The sequence below is a fragment of the Oncorhynchus mykiss genome, chromosome 25 (assembly GCF_013265735.2).
Source record: "Oncorhynchus mykiss isolate Arlee chromosome 25, USDA_OmykA_1.1, whole genome shotgun sequence".
Classification (NCBI taxonomy): domain Eukaryota; kingdom Metazoa; phylum Chordata; class Actinopteri; order Salmoniformes; family Salmonidae; genus Oncorhynchus; species Oncorhynchus mykiss.
The window spans coordinates 36,657,440-36,674,638 of record NC_048589.1 but is presented as its reverse complement, the minus strand read 5'-3'; the positions used below and the strand labels follow the sequence as shown (position 1 = coordinate 36,674,638).

Below are 17,199 nucleotides of genomic sequence, written 5' to 3'. Positions count from 1 at the left end.
ATGCCCGTTTAATCCTAAAATCTCATTATGAAGTTTGTTCCTCCGTCTCCAGAATAACACTTGACCAGTCAGTTGATTTGGATTACGTCTTTTTTTTCAGAGGAGCAAAGTTCTTACTCTTTTTATGGCTGTGGCTAAATGGCACCCTTTATTCCATGTAGTGCATCCATAGGGCTCTGGTCAAAAGTAGTGGCCTATAAAGTGGATAAGTTCCCATTGGGATACAAACCCATTTCTTTACACATGTTCCTTTTGTCGTTGAAGTTTTTTTTCCAAGTGCATCATCATGGCTGTGTTAGCTAATGAGCAGAGATGATTTAAATATGTTAGTTTGGGAGGAAACTAAGAGGAGAGAATAATCCTAGAACTGTCAGCTTCCCTCGACATTGAAGATAAACCATCCATTAAGAAGGACTGTCCGGGATGGGACCAGAGTCTTTCTACTGAATGTGTCGACCCTTGCAATTCTTCCCATTTGGCTTTTCAACCAGACAACTCAATTAGAATTGCCCTCTTAAGTAACTTGGACCAATGACATTAATATTCACAATGCCATCCTACAATTTTGTTACAAAATTACAATCATTTCACATGAAAATGTAATGGTTTGTTGTCAATAACAGTACCATATAAATATCACACTTTCCATTTCTAAGGACAAGCTAGTTTTTCTAGTTTATGTTCAAGAAATAAAACAACACACACAGGTTATTTTCTTCAAAACGTAAATACTCAATGGTGACTGCAGTTTCCAAATTCTGCCAAAACCAGAATTTGGAAAAAATGTTACCAAAACAGACAGTCCATGTTCATGTTGTGTTAAATGTTGGGTGGGGTATGATCATTGTGCCTCCGTAACTTTCTCACTCCTTATTCACGATTCATTCATGATTGTCTGCAATCTTGGTAGCATCGCCATTAATGTAGAAGTGTTCAGAAACATATTATATTCTTATTTACAATAAAAGTAACTCCAAAGTGACACAAAACATTATTGCCCATTCATTTCCATTGGGCACAACGTCGTCTGAAACACAACCAAAACAAACTGCAATCCATCCAACAAGTTTGTAGAGTCAAAAGCTTCATGTAGCCATTGCGTGCAAGTATAGGACCAAATACGAAACGTTTGACTACTTTAATAAATATACAGGTGTCGAAAATACAAATGACACCTTTAAATGGGGAGTGTATATAGGCCTAGTTTATAATGATGAGGTACGTGTATGAATCAGATTCAGATATTCACCTTTAAACGGAGCTCTTGATTGAATGTATTTTAGTATTAGAGCCCATCTTAACGCAGCGTGCGACTGGCCCTCTCTGCCAGTGCCCGATATGCTTGTTGCAATAGTCATCCCAGGACAGATTCTCAGTCTGTCTGCACTCAAAAGACTTGATGCAGCATGGCAAGGCGTGCCGTACTGAGTCGTAGGCTACATGTGTTAACGGGGAGGGTGTTTTTCTAAAATAGTTTACAAGAGGGCCGGACTGCACCATTTGAAAGCCACAGCGTCAGAGCTATCATACCCAACAGCTTTTGCTGCTGTTTTCATTTTTGGCTATATTCTGTGTCATTGACGTCGGTATCAACTCACACAGGACAGGAGCGAGATCCGCTATAGTTTTGATCATGGGTGCGACTGAATCTACGCGGCCGGAGGGTAGCAGCAAGAGCGAGGACGGGGACACTGTGGCGAATGAGGAAAGTGCGAACAATGTCCAGGATGGCGAGAGTATTGATGCGAAGGTAAAAAAATTAATTATAGCAGACTGATGTATTAATAACTAACCAACGGGAAACATATTTATTTATCTACAGCATCATCAATTTGTAGCCTTTATATCCCTAAATAGCAACAGTGGAATTTTTGGAGTGTTTTAAAGGAATGTACAGAGGATTGCATAAATAATCAACACACTGTTACATTCATTTAATGATAAATGTATCTTATTATTTATTCTTATCAAATGTTCGGTCATTATTAGCCTATTTTAATCAGATAATGTATTCATGTCTCCTGGTATTTAGTGAAAGGCTTCTATCGATAATTAAACCCACAACAATAATGAGGCGATGCTTCTCAACTGTCTGTGAAGGGTTATTCTTGTCGGGCTGCAGTGATAAGGCTTGTCATTCAGTTGATTGAAGTGAGTGAGCCCCAGTGCCAAATACTTAGTTTAACAAAAACACAATGAGTTGCAGTTGATACAGTATTGGTTTTATCTGCTAAGTATTCCACTGCATTCCAAATTATTTGAATGAATTAAAGTACTGTATTTTGGACACAGGAAATAGGCCTATTAAAATGCAAAGGTTTAAATGGTTCACGATTGGAAACTATCCAACTATTATGTTTCCAGGATACATATTGGCCATATCCATGACTAAAAAGAGAAGACGTTTTACAATCTGAGATTATACAATATACACTATATAGACAAAAGTATGTGGACTCCCCTTCAAATTAGTGGATTCGGCTATTTCAGCCACACCCGTTGCTAACAGGTGTATAAAATCGAAGTGCACAGCCATGTAATCTCCATAGACAAACATTGGCAGTAGAATGGCCATACTGAAGAGCTCAGTGACTTTCAACGTGGCACCGTCATGCTAGAGCTGCCCCGGTCAACTGTAAGTGTTGTTATTGTGAAGTGGAAACATCTAGGAGCAACAACGGCTCTGCCGCGAAGTGGTAGGCCACACAAGCACACTGGAGTGATGAATCACGCTTCACCATCTGGCTATCCGACGGACGAATCTGGGTTTGGCAGATGCCAGGAGAACACTACCTGCCTCACTGCATAGTGCAACCAGTAACGTTTGATGGAGGAGGAATAATGGTCTGGGGCTGTTTTTCATGGTTCAGGCCCCTTAGTTCCAGTGAAGGGAAATCTTTATGCTACAGCATACAATTAAATTCTAGACGATTCTGCGCTTCCAACGTTGTGGCAACAGTTTGGGGAAGGCCCTTTTCTCTTTCAGAATTACAATGCTCCCATGCAAAAAAGCGAGGTCCATACAGAAATGGTTTGTCGAGATCGGTGGGGAAGAACTGTACTGGCTTGCACAGAGCCCTGACCTCAACCTCATCGAACACCTTTGGCATGAATTGGAGCGCAGACTGCGAGCCTGGCCTAATCGCCCAACCTCACTAATGCTCTTGTGGCTGATTGGAAGCAAGTCCCCCGCAGCAATTTTCCAACATCTAGTGCAAAGCCTTCCCAGAAGAGTGGAGGCTGTTGTAGCAGCAAAGGGTGGACCAACTCCATATTAATGCCCATGATTTTGGAATGAGATGTTCGACGATCAGGTGTCCACAAACTTTTATTAATGTAGTGTATCTCCATTGTAAAATGTGTTCTATTTTTGGTTCTAGATATGACTAGATACAGTACACATAGGCTATTCTTTTGTTTATTTCTATAGACTTTCTTAATTCCTAGGCTACCTCCAATAACATGGAGTCAATATAATGCTCACAATACATAGGCTATCATAACCATAGAGATCCTATTAAATAATAGTTGACCCAGTGTGTGGCTGTGGATTGACTGCACTGTTTGAATGGAATGTTGGCATATTGGCAGTTAATTTGAAACATTCATGGAATCATTCCTCTAAAGCTGTAGGGCTATTATGTTATTTTACACAATATCTTATCACAGCACTGGCAAACCATGGTTGACCAATTCCCTGACCACAATGGCTGATCTTTATACCCTCATAAGAAGGTTCATGTCCATTCTAATAGTCTAATTCCTAATTCTATGACCATGGCTTATTTTTATTGATCTTATTAGGCGACATATGACTTCAAGTCAATAGGCATGGTCAAAGACAGGGAAATACATTACAGCTCTGTAAGGGACCTGACTGTTCACATTCAAATCAAATCAAATTGTATTAGTCACGTGCGCCGAATACAACAACCTTACTGTGAAATGCTTACTTACAAGCCCATAACCAACAATGCATTAAAAAAAATTACAAATATGAATAAGAAATAAAAGGAACAAGTAATTCAATCACACATTGTGTCACTGCCCTTTTTGCCACTTCTCTGCAAGTTAATGTTTGGCTTTTGATTGTGTGTTGATATTGTTACGTTGCCTCTTAGCCAGGTCTTCCCTGGGATAAATATGTCATCCTCAGTGGGACTAACCTGGTAAAGAGATAGACCATCTTCTGTGTCATTGGAAAGTAAATGTATTATTTGCATTATCATGGGCCAGTTTTAAAAAAAACTTTCTACCATATTGTTTCAGTTGTTGGAGACCATATAATAGAATTCCAGTGGAAAACGCTACTAGTGGAACGATAACCTTTCATTCTGAGATGTATCTAAGTTAAGCTTGGGTCCCTGAAGGGAGAGACATAGAATTTGACCTTATCTGCACTCTGTGTAGAGCTACATTGATTATCTACGTACTGTAACAAGACATGATGAACTCTGCTGTGGATGTGCAGGAAGTCTGTTAGCTGTGCCTTTGGGGACTCAAATTCATAAATAAATACTTTTGTTACACCTTGTAACTTTCGTGACTAAGCTGTTATAAATTCCTCTAAATGTGCATGTGTAAATGAGCATGCTTATAAATGCTTAACAAACGTTGACAAAATAAAATAATTCAATACTTGTTTTTTTTTGTTGGTATGTGAACACTGATAAATAGTTAATCAATGCATATTCACGATAAGTTATTACCGAACATGATCACCTCTACTCTCTTTTGTTTTGATTTGATGACCAATTTCAATATTCTTTAAGGAATTAAACGTAAACAACAGCAACGGCTTTGTTGCTGACAGCAGGTTTTGTCCTAAGAGCATTTTAGTGGGTTTCTCCTCTCTTTCTCTCTGTGTGTGAGTGAGTATGTGCTGTTTTAGAGGATCACTCCACAGCAGGGATGGATAAAATCATGAGTCAGCAGCAGCTATGATTCAGCCAACTGAGCCAAATTTCTCTATAAATAGACAATATATGCATCCCAAATAGCACCCTATTCCCTATTTAGTGCACTAATTTTGACCAAGGCCCATAGGGCTCTGGTCAAAAGTAATGCACTAAATAAGGAATAGGAGGGTGCCATTTGGGACAGAACCTGAAGAGGTACTTAGTCTGTAGAAGGCTTCACTTTGCTTTACTCAGTGAAGACTGACGGCAAAACAGGGAAAGTAGCTGTGGGTTGTTCAGTCTGTCAGTAAAAGTCACGCGATTATGTCACAATGTAAAAGCAATGTCATGAAATGAAGAACCAATGTGCAACGTTTATTTTGCACCTTGTCTCATGCATATTAGTCCAAAAACAGTGTAGCAAGCATCACACATTACCATATTATAGAAATAAATGAAGGAAGACGTGTACTTTACTGTGTGTTTGGCAGCATAATTTTTTGTCCTGGAATGTTATATTTTCTAATTACAATGTTATTATAATGTTATAGGTCAGCAGAACAACAAGGTCAAAACAATGCATGAATTGAGTGACTGGATCCCCAAACAGTGATGCAACATGGCGACTGATACATTTCATTGTTTAATTTAATTTGACACCCCCATGCACATTTGCTTAGTTCATTGTTGTCTAGCTGCCATAGAATGGCGAGCATCACACTGTAGGTGTCTCCTCAAAATTAATTTCAACACAGCACAAAAGTTACTGTTAATTACCTGTGCCCGTGGTTCCCGTTAGTAACCCACATTTTCCAATATCACTTGTCTGAGGAGGTAAATTATCAGATTTCTAGAATGCAAAGTTATCCTAACTTCATGGAGGACATCCTGGTTCCTGAGTTAAAAGCAATACATCATTTTACAAGATACCATGCTGTCACCCCTTTCTCCCAAGGGAAATATGACTGAGGAAAGTGACTTCTCATACATTTAAGCTATGTTGTGTATAAGGTTGTCGTGTCTTTACTATCATTAAATGAAGACTTTTAGTTTTTATCAAAGATTCTCTGTAATTAGTATTACGCAATTAAACTGATTAATCATGTAACTGTAATTAACTAGGAAGTCGGGGGACCAAGGAAAATATTCAGATTACAAAGTTATAATTTTCCTAATATAACTTTCCAGATATTTTCATATCTGATCAATAGTCTTCTGAGTTAATGATTTATTTATTTTACCTCACGTTAGTCTCATTCCAAACGTCGTAAATTGTTGGTTATCTGCACGAACCCAGTCTTCACTATGAGTCATCCATACATCAATTGTCTTAAATCATTTATTTATTAACTAACTACACAAACACAGAAGTGCACACACAAACAAACAAAGTAAATATGGTTACAATAAATGATAGGGGAATGTGCCCTAGTGGGCTAAACCGGCATGGTGGCTTGGTGTACAAAAGGGAAGTGGGGGTCGACTGAGATAAGACAACACACAGTTGATAATTCTAACAATTGAAATACTAATCCTTTGCACATGAACGTTCACTCATTCGGGAACAATTGCAATCAATATATATATTTACGCTCAGTGTGGTCGGGGTCTCTGTTGAAACGTTTGTTTCTGTTGGAGAGTTTGTCCTCCCTCTCTGTCGTGGTTAGAATGGATAGTTCAGAGTGACATTCATTCATGTCGTTATGGATAGATGTTTCGAAGGTTGTTGGTCTTCGCGTTCAATGATACCGAATTCCTAGCTGCAGACTAGTAATTAATATCGAATGTCGCTGCACAGCTATTTTCAGGCCTCACCAGAGATGTACGATCCGGTTCAAGTCCAGATTCTGGCTGGGCAACTCAAGGACATTCAGATCCCGAAGCCACTCCTGCGTTGTCTTGGCTGTGTGCTTAGGGTCATTGTCCTGTTGGAAGGTGAACCTTCACCCCAGTCTGAGGTCCTGAGCGCGCTGAAGCAAGTTTTCATCAAGGATCTCTCTGTACTTTGCTCCGTTAATCTTTCATCTGGCCCCTCTACCATAAAGACATGATTGGTGGAGTGCTGCAGAGATGGTTGTTCTTCTGGAAGGTTTTCTCATCTCCACAGAGGAACTCTGCAGCTCTGTCAGAGTGACCACCGGGTTCTTGACCAAGGCCCGTCTCCCCCGATTGCTCAGTTTAGGAAGAGTCTTGGTGGTTCCAAACTTCTTCCATTTAGAATGATGGAGGCCACTGTGTTCTTGGGGACCTTCAATGCTGCAGACATGTTTTGGTACAGACATTTTTTTGTACCCCTCCCCAGATCTGTGCCTCGACACAATCCTGTCTCGGAGCTCTACGGACAATTCCTTTGGCCTCATGGCTTGGTTTTTGCTCTGACATGCGTTGTCAACTGTGGGACCTTATACAGACAGGTGTGCCTTTCCAAATCATGTCCAATCAATTGAATTTACCACAGGTGGACTGCATCTGTTTTTATTTTACAAGAATTCTAAAATCCTGTTTTCACCTCTGACAATAATGGGGTATTGTGTGTAGATTGATGAAATGTTTTTTTTAATACATTTTAGAATAAGGCTGTAATGTAAAGCTCTGACAAAGGTTGTGAGACCGATACGTAAGCTCATTAAAGAGCAGTGATACTATCAAGAGCAGTGTGTGGGATTCTTATTTTTTCTCAGAATAAGGCTGTAACGTAACAAAATGTGGAAAAGGGGAATGGGTATGAATTAGAGGGCGACTGACTAATCGGAATGGCCGATTAATTAGGGCCGATTTCAAGTTTTCATAACAATCGGTAATCTGCATTTTTGGACACCGATTATGGCTGATTGCATTGCACTCCACAAGGAGACTGCGTGACAGGCTGACTACCTGTGCAGCAAGGATCCAAGGTAAGGTGCTGGCTAGCATTAAACGTATCTTATATAAAACAATCAATCTTAACATAATCACTAGTTAACTACACATGGTTGATGATACTACTAGTTTATCTAGCTTGTCCTGCGTTGCATATAATCGATGCGGTGCCTGTTATTTTGTCATTGAATCACAGCCTACTTCGCCAAACGGGTGATTTAACAAGCGCATTCGCGGAAAAAGCACTGTCGTTGCACCAATGTGTACCCAACCATAAACATCAATGCCTTTTTAAAAATCAATACACAAGTATATATTTTTAAACCTGCATATTTAGTTAATATTGCCTGTTAACATTAATTTATTTTAATTAACTATGGAAATTGTGTCACTTTTCTTGTGTTCTGTGCAAGTCAGGGTATATGCAGCAGTTTGGGCCGCCTGGCTCGTTGCGAACTGTGTGAAGACCATTTCTTCCTAACAAAGACCGTAATTAATTTGCCAGAATTTTACATAATTATGACATAATATTGAAGGTTGTGCAATGTAACAGGAATATTTAGACTTAGGGATGCCACCCGTTAGATAAAATACGTAACGGTTCCGTATTTCACTGAAAGAATAAACGTTTTGTTTTCGAAATGATAGTTTCCGGATATGACCATATTAATGAACTAAGGCTCGTATTTTTGTGTGTTATTATAATTAAGTCTATGATTTGATAGAGCAGTCTGACTGAGCAGTGGTAGGCAGCAGCAGGCTAGTAAGCATTCATTCAAACTGCACTTTCGTGCATTTGCCAGCAGCTCTTCGCTGTGCTTCAAGCATTGCACTGTTTATGACTTCAAGCCTATCACCCTCGAGATTAGGCTGACAATACTAAAGTACCTATTAGAACATCCAATAGTCAATGGTATATGAAATACAAATGGTATAGAGAGAAATAGCCCTATAATAACTACAACCTAAAACTTCTTACCTGGGAATATTGAAGACTCATGTTAAAAGGAACCACCAACTTTCATATGTTCTCATGTTCTGATCAAGGAACTTAAACGTTAGCTTTCTTACATGGCACATATTGCACTTTTACTTTCTTCTCCAACACTTTGTTTTTGCATGATTTAAACCAAATTGAACATGTTTCATTATTTATTTGAGACAAAATTGATTTTTATTTACATTAAGTTAAAATAAGTGTTCATTCAGTATTGTTGTAATTGTCATTATTACAAATATATATATATAAAAATCGTCCGATTAATCGGTATCGGCTTTTTTTTGGTCCTCCAATAATCGGTATCGTTGTTGAAAAATTATCATCGGTCGACCTCTAGTCTGAATACTTTCCAAATGCACTGGTATATCTAAAATGTTCCCTTCTCCATTTTAGTTACTCCAAAAGAATGGACAGATCTCTGGACTGAGTGAAAAAGCAGAGGACAAGACTGAGGAGGTCAATGTCCTGTGTGACGACGGAGTCGTTGCAGAGGGTGAGTCATCACAGTTTGGAAGAGCGTTAGTTTGTGTGTGTCTATATGAGAAAGGATTTGCTTTTGGTTTCTTGATAAAGAGTTCAATTGTTTCCTCAAGTTTTTACAATGTTATGACATTGGTTAACACTTCACATTAAGCTTTATAGGGGGATGTAAAGAGTTAAGTAGTTTATCATTATTAGCTATTCATATGAATCAGGCAATTAGCCCGCAATTGAACAGTTTTGAGTAATGCATATTTGTTTCTCATTACAGTTGGTGAGACAAATTCATCTATCGTTTCTCAGAAAGAGGACATTCCGGAGATGATAGAGACTCTCACAGAGGAGGTACCTCCTCTGGAAAACACAGACAGTGATGGCAAGGAATCACCGCATGTAGACGACGAAGCATCAACAAATGAGACTGAAACAGAAGTTAAATTGAATGAAGTCAATGATAGTTTTAAAAAGTTCTTCAGTTCAATTGGTTTAAAATTCACATTGAAAAAAGACTCTGACACAATACCAGAAGTGAGCCCCAAGAAAGAAGAGGGCGAAGCCCGTACTCCCGAAGACAGCAAGGATACAGAGGAGGCCACTATAGATAATGCTGAGGAGAATACTGGTCAGAGCACACCTGAGGATCTGACTGATGATACGATAAAAGAATGTGTTGGCCATACACCAGAGCTTGTAGATGATACACTAGAAGCAAATATTGACGAAGCACCGAACAACGTTGTTGCTGATTCACCAGTGGAACCGGCTGATGATTCTACCTCTCACCCTACGATGACGGACCTCACATTTGAAGAGTTCCATAATGAAACCACCAAGGAACAGACCACTGAAATGATAGAATCAAAGGAGGAAATCACACCTGAAGAAGTGGCACAGGCAGAGGGAGAGGCCCCACCCACACCCATTCCTATAGTTGAGGAAATGTCTCCATTTAAACGTTTTTTCCTGACAGGAAAAATACACAAGCAGGTCAAGCAAGCCATGAAACAACCCAAGGAGGAACCTAAGGAGGAAGTCATGGAAGAAGTCAAGGAAGAACCCAAGACAGAACCCAAGGAAGAAGTCAATGAGGAACCCAAGGACGAAGTCAAGGAGGAAGTCATCCCTACTGAAGAGACAGACACACCAGCACCAACCATTCCGGATGTTGAAGAAGAAATTATATCCCCGATTAAGAAGTTTTTCACCACGGGAATCTTCGCTGGTTTAAAGAAAAAGAAAACACATTTAGGAGAGGAAACGCCCAAAGATGAAACTGTTGAGAAAGAACACGAACTGCAAAGCATTGACAAACAGGAGTATGTAAACACTCCAGAGGAAGCTGGTCTTGAGCAAGAACAAACAAAAGACGAGATCAGTCCAGATGTTGAGACAATACCGGTCATTGAGGGGAAACAAAATGAGAATGAAGTTCAAGAGACAGGAACAGATTCCCTGATGGCTGAGACATCCAATGTCCCTGAACTGATGATGAGTAATGTCCCTAAAACTAGTGACAACAGAGAGGATGTCCTTGAAGAGCAGCTAGCTACTGAGGAATTACAGACAATTATCTCAAATAGAGCTGAACTTCTTAGCTTTCAAGAGGAAGCTAAAAGTCAAGGAAGTTCAGTCCAGGATATTCTTGAAGAGCAATCTCCTTCTTTGGGATTTGTAACAATTTTAACAAATGAAGCTGAAACAAATGAAGACAAACTTAGCTCTCAAGAGAAAGCTAAAAGCCAGGAAAGTCTTGAAGGACAGTTTCATTCATGGGGATTCGTCACAGTCACAGAACATGTTCCTGAAGAGGAGCCAGCTCCTGAGGTATTACTGACAGTTACCTCAAATGAAGCTGAAACAAATGAAGCCAAACATCTTGACTCGCAAGAGAAAGCTAAAAGCCAAGGAAGTCCAGTCCAAGAAGAGCAGTCTCCTTCTTTGGGATTCCACACAGTTATCTCAAATGAAGCTGAACTTCTTAGCTCACAAGAGAAAGCTAAAAACCAAGGAAGTCCACTCAGGAAGCTCTTATATGGGGCTGGTTTGAAGAAGCTTTCTAGGAAGCGGAGAGGCAAGAAATCAGATGAGTTGACCAGGTCTGGTGAGCATGTTACTGAGGATTTACTGTCATCCACAGAGTCAGAGGAGTATCAGAGAGGAGAACATCCTGCCTCTTCAACAGAAGAATTAGCAGCAGAGCAGGTCAAAATGTCTGCTCTGTTGGGGTCAAGCCACGAATCAGATAGTGATGTAACCTCTGACGGTGAAAGGAAAAAGGATGGCACCTGGACTTCTTTCAAAAAGCTAATGACGCCCACAAGATGTCCCAAAAGATCTTCTGAGAGTGAGGATGAGTTAGCACATGAGGGGCCAAAACAAAGTGAAGGAGAGCAGGTACTAGAACGTTTCACAGAAGAGACCAAAAAGAAAGTAGAAATATCTGTTTCTTGGGAGGCCCTCCTATGTGGATCTGCAAAGAGGAGGGGAAGAAAAACATCTGACTCAGAGGAGGAAGCACCCATGAATGAAGGTGAAACACTAAGTGAACCTGGAAACACTGCAGAGTCTCCACTGGACAGTTCTCAGGAGGGAGGTTATGAACATTTGACCTCTTCCCCTGAAGAGGCTGTAAGTCCCTTAGGGAGTGAAGGGGGGTCAACATGGAAATCCCTTAAAAAGCTGGTCACCTCAAATAGGAAGGCAAAAACCGAGGAGGCCAGCAAAGTTAGCTCACCAGAGCAGGTGGCATCTGACAGCGAAATCACCAAAGAGGAGTCTTCATTTTCTCTAAAGAAACTCATCCCTGGACGCAAAAAGCAAAAGCATGGAGGAAAGCAGGAACCAATATCTTCTGACGAGGCAGATAAAGGTGTTGGATCGGATGATGAGGAGGACTCTGAAACACCAGCAGTAGTCCCCATGTCCGAGTTTGATGCAGAAGACCTAGGAGAGAAACACATCATATTAACTGAGGCTGTTATAGAAACTCCATTACACATTACAGAAGAAATAACCCAGCCAGATGTCTCTAGGCTGGTCACCGAATCGGCCATACCCAAAGACACCCTGCCCACTGAAGCAGAGAAGGCTCAAGCCAAAGATACTGTGGAGCAGTTGGCCCCATCAACATCCCCCACTGCTACAAAAGACTTTGAGGACCTTACGGAATTCATAAGTAAACATCAGCAACTCAGTGATATACCTGAGGAAGGCGTAATAGAGGAGACCATTGCCACACAAGTGTCCACTGCTGAAGAAGCCACTCGAGACGATACCATAGCCGAGGACCTAATCGAGTTGACATCTGAAGCAGTCACTGCCCCAGAACCTCTAGATGATGAATCAACAGAAATGGTTTCAGCAGTGTCACAGCTGACAGAGGAGTCTCCCAAAACATCAGGCAACACAACGCCTGTGCCTGCAGAATACGAGTTGAAAGACACAGAGGTACTTCTGCATGAGGCTGTTGAAACCATTAACAGAACCCCAACTCTCTCATTGGTAATTACAAAAGACCCGCACTTGGAAGCAGTTACCATTTCAGTTTATCCACAAATATTACAGACACCAAAAGAGACGGAAGCAACAGTTTTGACAGCTCATGAAAAATCAGACGCAGTTACAATCTGCACAGGTGAAGAGTCGCATCAAATAGATGCTGTTGATGAAAGCCCAGTGACTCATGTGGTGGAGTGTCCATTAGAAGTCAGAAAGGTAGTACCCACAGAGTTGGCACCTGAGGAAACTGAAGAGTCTGGTGCTGCAAGAATCACTACAGATGAGGTACACAAAGCTGGAGATGAATCAATTGCAATCATGCATATAGAAATTGAAAAGGACCAACAAACAGAATTGGTAAACGAGTTAGAAGAGGTAAGACCAGTACTTGTAGCCACTGTTAATTCAGAAGAGGGTGTAGCTCAGGTTGAAGGAAAGGCCATAGCAGAAGACACTCCACAGCCTGATACAGAGCGCCTGGAAGTGTCGGTTACAGACAAACTTGTTTTCACACAGGCTTTCATGGAGGTCACTCTTAAAGAAGAAAAAGAGGAATTCATGGATGTTTCGGAGGATTCTGCAGACATGGAGAATGAACCAGTTGCAGAAACAATCACATGTGATGTTCAAGATGTCGCTACTGCAATGCCTGACGTTCTGAAGTTAGAATCATCAAATGTTTTGGAATCTTTGATTGGCATAGTGGCACCTGAAGTAGAATCCACACAGAAAATGGATCGTGTAGGTGCTCTAAGCCCACTTGTAGACTCTTCTATGGTTCAGACACTAAAGAAAGGGGACATGGTTGTGAGGAAGAATGTGCCATCAGCACAGTTTGTTGATGGTCTTGAGATCCGAGTACAAGTGACGGATGCAGAGATAAAGTCAGCTGAAGAAACTATTGAAACAGTGCTTGAAGTTAGCTCAACTGATGTCAACGATCACGAGACTCTAGTACAACAGGTGAACGCTGAGATTGAATCAGCTGAAGCAAATGTTGATGCAGTTTTTGAGGTAGTCTCAACTGATGTCAATCATCACGAGACTCTAGTACAACAGGTGAACACTGAGATTGAATCAGCTGAAGCACATGTTGAGACAACCCTTGAGTTGGGCTCTACTGATGATCACGAGATCACAGTACAAGTGGCGGATGCAGAGATAAAGTCTGCTCAAGTAATTATTGAGAATGTGCTTGAAGTTGGCTTAACTGATGTCACTGATCATGAGATCAAAGTACAAGAGATGGATGTAGTGATTGAATCATCTGAAGCAATTGTTGATGCAGTTTTTGTGGTCTTAACTGATGTCAAGGGTCATGAGATCCAAGTGCAAGTGACGGATGCAAATGCTGAGATTGGGACAGCTGAAGCGATTCTGGAGACAGCACTTGAGGTGGTTTCTTCAAACGATGTCATGGAAGTCATAGACATTTGTGACAAAATGGAGGACAAAGGAGAGGGTGAGAATGCCATTGAGAATATTAAAGAGGCCATGTTTGAAGAGGAAAGCAGTATTATAACTCAAGAAATACTCCAACATGTACAGCAGAACTTCTCAGAAGCTGACTCCAATGTTGTACCACAATCAAGTGAAAAGGCTGAAATTGAATTAACGAGTGAAGCCGAAGTTTCTAAATCACCAGAGGGTATACCAGTGGTGGCAGTTACAGATGCTCAAGGATGTACAGGTGTAGCTGCACAGGTGCAAAATAAAATTCACTTATTTGAAAACTACGTAGAACTTAATACTCAGGGAAATGCGCACAAACCTTCAGACAAAGAAACTGAGCCCTCAATTTCTCTCAAAGTTGATACAGTATGTGAGGATAGAACAACTCCCGAGACATTTGCAGAGTCTACTTTCGAGGTTGACAAAGTACCAGATGACATAGTTCCCAATACATTTGTAGAGTCCTGTTTGCAGTCAAATATGCAAGAAGTTTATGCAACGGAGGCTGAATTTATTATTGCGTCCGAAATAGATTCAGACTCTACCAGTGGGCATGAGAAAGAACTGGTTGGAATGGTAGTACAATCAGCAAAGGAATCAGTTGAATCATTTGAAAAGAGACTATCTATTGAATCCCATGTCCATATCCATCTTCACATTGAACCCAGAGACGCTGGAGTGGTGTCTGCGGGATTGGATTCACCACCACTTGCTATTTGGCCACCTCCAAGTACTAGTGCAGTGAACACGGATAGCTGTCTGAAAGAATCAATAGAAATTGCAAGTACTACTGAAAAAAGTGCTGTGAATACTGACTGTGTTCCAACAGAATCAATGGAAAGTACTCAACTTTGTGAAGTCAGTCAAAATGAGCAAACAGATGACACTGCACCTCCTGTGCCACTGCATACCCCTACAGTGCCACTGCATACGACTCCAGCATCACTGCATACGACTCCAGCACCACTGCATACGACTCCAGCGCCACTGCATACCCGAACTGAACTAGTGGTGTGCACCCCAAACCCTGAAGCAGAACAGGTAATGATGAATGCAGAAGAGTCTATCCTACACACAGAGGACGAGAATGACCAAGAAGTGTGGCTGGATGCTGAGGAAGATTTTGGCACAGTAAAATCCCATGTCTTAGAAGTTCTGAGCAACACAATAGGTGGAGGAGTAGAGGAGACGCTGCAGGTCAGTGAAGAGGTCTTTGATATTGCACTTGAGCCTCAAAGCTTTCAATCTATAAGTGAAAACAAATAAGACTTCAGCCATTCCAACAAACGGATGTATTATGAACTGGTAAGTCAGTCCTTTTATTTCTCGTTATATTACTTTTGGTTTTAAGTACTTGAAGGAGTATACTGAAATAATGTCCTCCTGAATTTTTTCTGTCCTTTTTCATTCAACAAGCTAAAAGAGTGCTGGACTACCAAGGAACCCCTAAAAGAGAAGGTAGAAGTCCATACACGAATGATGACCCACCACAACGGAGGTAAAGCTGCATCCATCCTGACTTCCATTACCAAGCACACTTTTGCATCTAGAGACCTTCAGCTCTTTGAATACATTCACTTTAGTTGCAATGCTATTATATTAGTATGTCTGTTAAGTACTTGTACCTCTTTGAATACAATCACTTTAGTTGCAATGCTATTATATTAGTATGTCTGTTAAGTACTTGTACCTCTTTGAATACATTCACTTTAGTTGCAATGCTATTATATTAGTATGTCTGTTAAGTACTTGTACCTCTTTGAATACAATTCTTGTTCCTTTTTATGTCATATTATCGGAAGTTGGAGGTACGATAATGTATACTATATATTATTTATGTTTGAATTAAGACAATTTGTCCTTCCCTTTACATCAGATAAGTTTATTTTACACAGAGTATCTGAGTTTAATTTTCTTTACTCAAATTGTAATTTGTGGATTGAACAGTAGTCTGACATTTATTTGTATCAACATATAATACCCTCACATTACATTCAACACAGGACATATTTACCCACTGCTCACCAAAAGAATGCAAAGACAAACTGTGATTAGATATACAGGTATATAGATTTGTTCGGAATTTGTTCGGGATCTTTCTGTGTTTCTGTGTTTATCAGTCTTCTGTCATACAATAAATGTTTGCTCAAATCAGCACATGCCGGTAATATAACATTTGCTCAGAGATGTGTAGTGACTAGAATTTTTATCACATTGCATTTGCATGAATGAGATCATTCCTCTAAACATTGCCATTGATCTTCAACATTTTATGGAATTATATAGTTGAATTACTATATGCAAAGTTTGCAAACTATGCACTGTAATGGTTAGTTGACACAGACCAAAATACTGATACAAAATGCATATTTTATCACTAGTTGCATCTGAAAGACAAAACTATATTTGTGTATTCATTTTTTTGCCTGTGAACATATATATAAAGCTATTTTGTTAACAAGTCACACATACTGGCTTTGTTTGTCTATAACTACAAATATATTTGGTAAGTTTAATTTCAGATTTTAAAACTATTGCAGAACATAGCCTTATTGAATGCTTAATGCAATGTCATGATGGCAGCTTGTTTTTACCCTTGCAATAGTTTCAATGTGTGTGTATGTGTATTGTTTTTCTTTTGACTTCTTGTAACAAATGATGTAAACCTGATAACATTTGTAGAAATTATATATTCCAGTTAATGTAATATTAACTAATATCTAAATGCAAAACATAAGAGTTGCATGAACATTTTTATATTTCAAAGCTGTTAATGAAATAAAATGCTAATCTTTTTATTACAATGTTAAACATTTGCACAACTGTTTTGTCATATACAGTTAAAGTCGGAAGTTTACATACACCTTAGCCAAATACATTTAAACTAAGTTTTTCAGAATTCCTGACATTTAATCCTAGTAAAAATTCCCTGTCTTAGGTCAGTTAGGATCACCATCTTACTTTAAGAATGTGAAATGTCAGAATAATAGTAGAGATAATTATTTATTTCAG

At 39.8% G+C, this 17,199-nt stretch overlaps 2 protein-coding genes across 2 annotated transcripts in view; one reads left to right on the top strand and one right to left on the bottom strand.

The window, feature by feature from the left end:
* Window positions 1–17,199, bottom strand: part of LOC110505847 (ensconsin) — a 448,490-nt gene that overhangs the window by 150,071 nt on the left and 281,220 nt on the right. The gene's annotated exons all lie outside the window — the stretch shown is intronic.
* Window positions 1,375–16,998, top strand: LOC110505855 (A-kinase anchor protein 12). The gene is made up of 4 exons (XM_021585313.2): window positions 1,375–1,750; window positions 9,151–9,250; window positions 9,509–15,492; window positions 15,604–16,998. Exons 1-3 carry the CDS (start codon window positions 1,634–1,636, stop codon window positions 15,451–15,453), a joined length of 6,162 nt encoding a protein of 2,053 aa, XP_021440988.2. The 5' UTR covers window positions 1,375–1,633; the 3' UTR covers window positions 15,454–15,492; window positions 15,604–16,998.

Coding starts and splice junctions, on each gene's coding strand:
- LOC110505855 (XM_021585313.2), top strand. CDS start 1,634: ATGGGTGCGACTGAATCTACGCGGCCGGAGGGTAGCAGCAAGAGCGAG. Junction 1,751..9,150: donor GCGAGAGTATTGATGCGAAG/GTAAAAAAATTA, acceptor TCTCCATTTTAG/TTACTCCAAAAGAATGGACA. Junction 9,251..9,508: donor CGACGGAGTCGTTGCAGAGG/GTGAGTCATCAC, acceptor TTCTCATTACAG/TTGGTGAGACAAATTCATCT.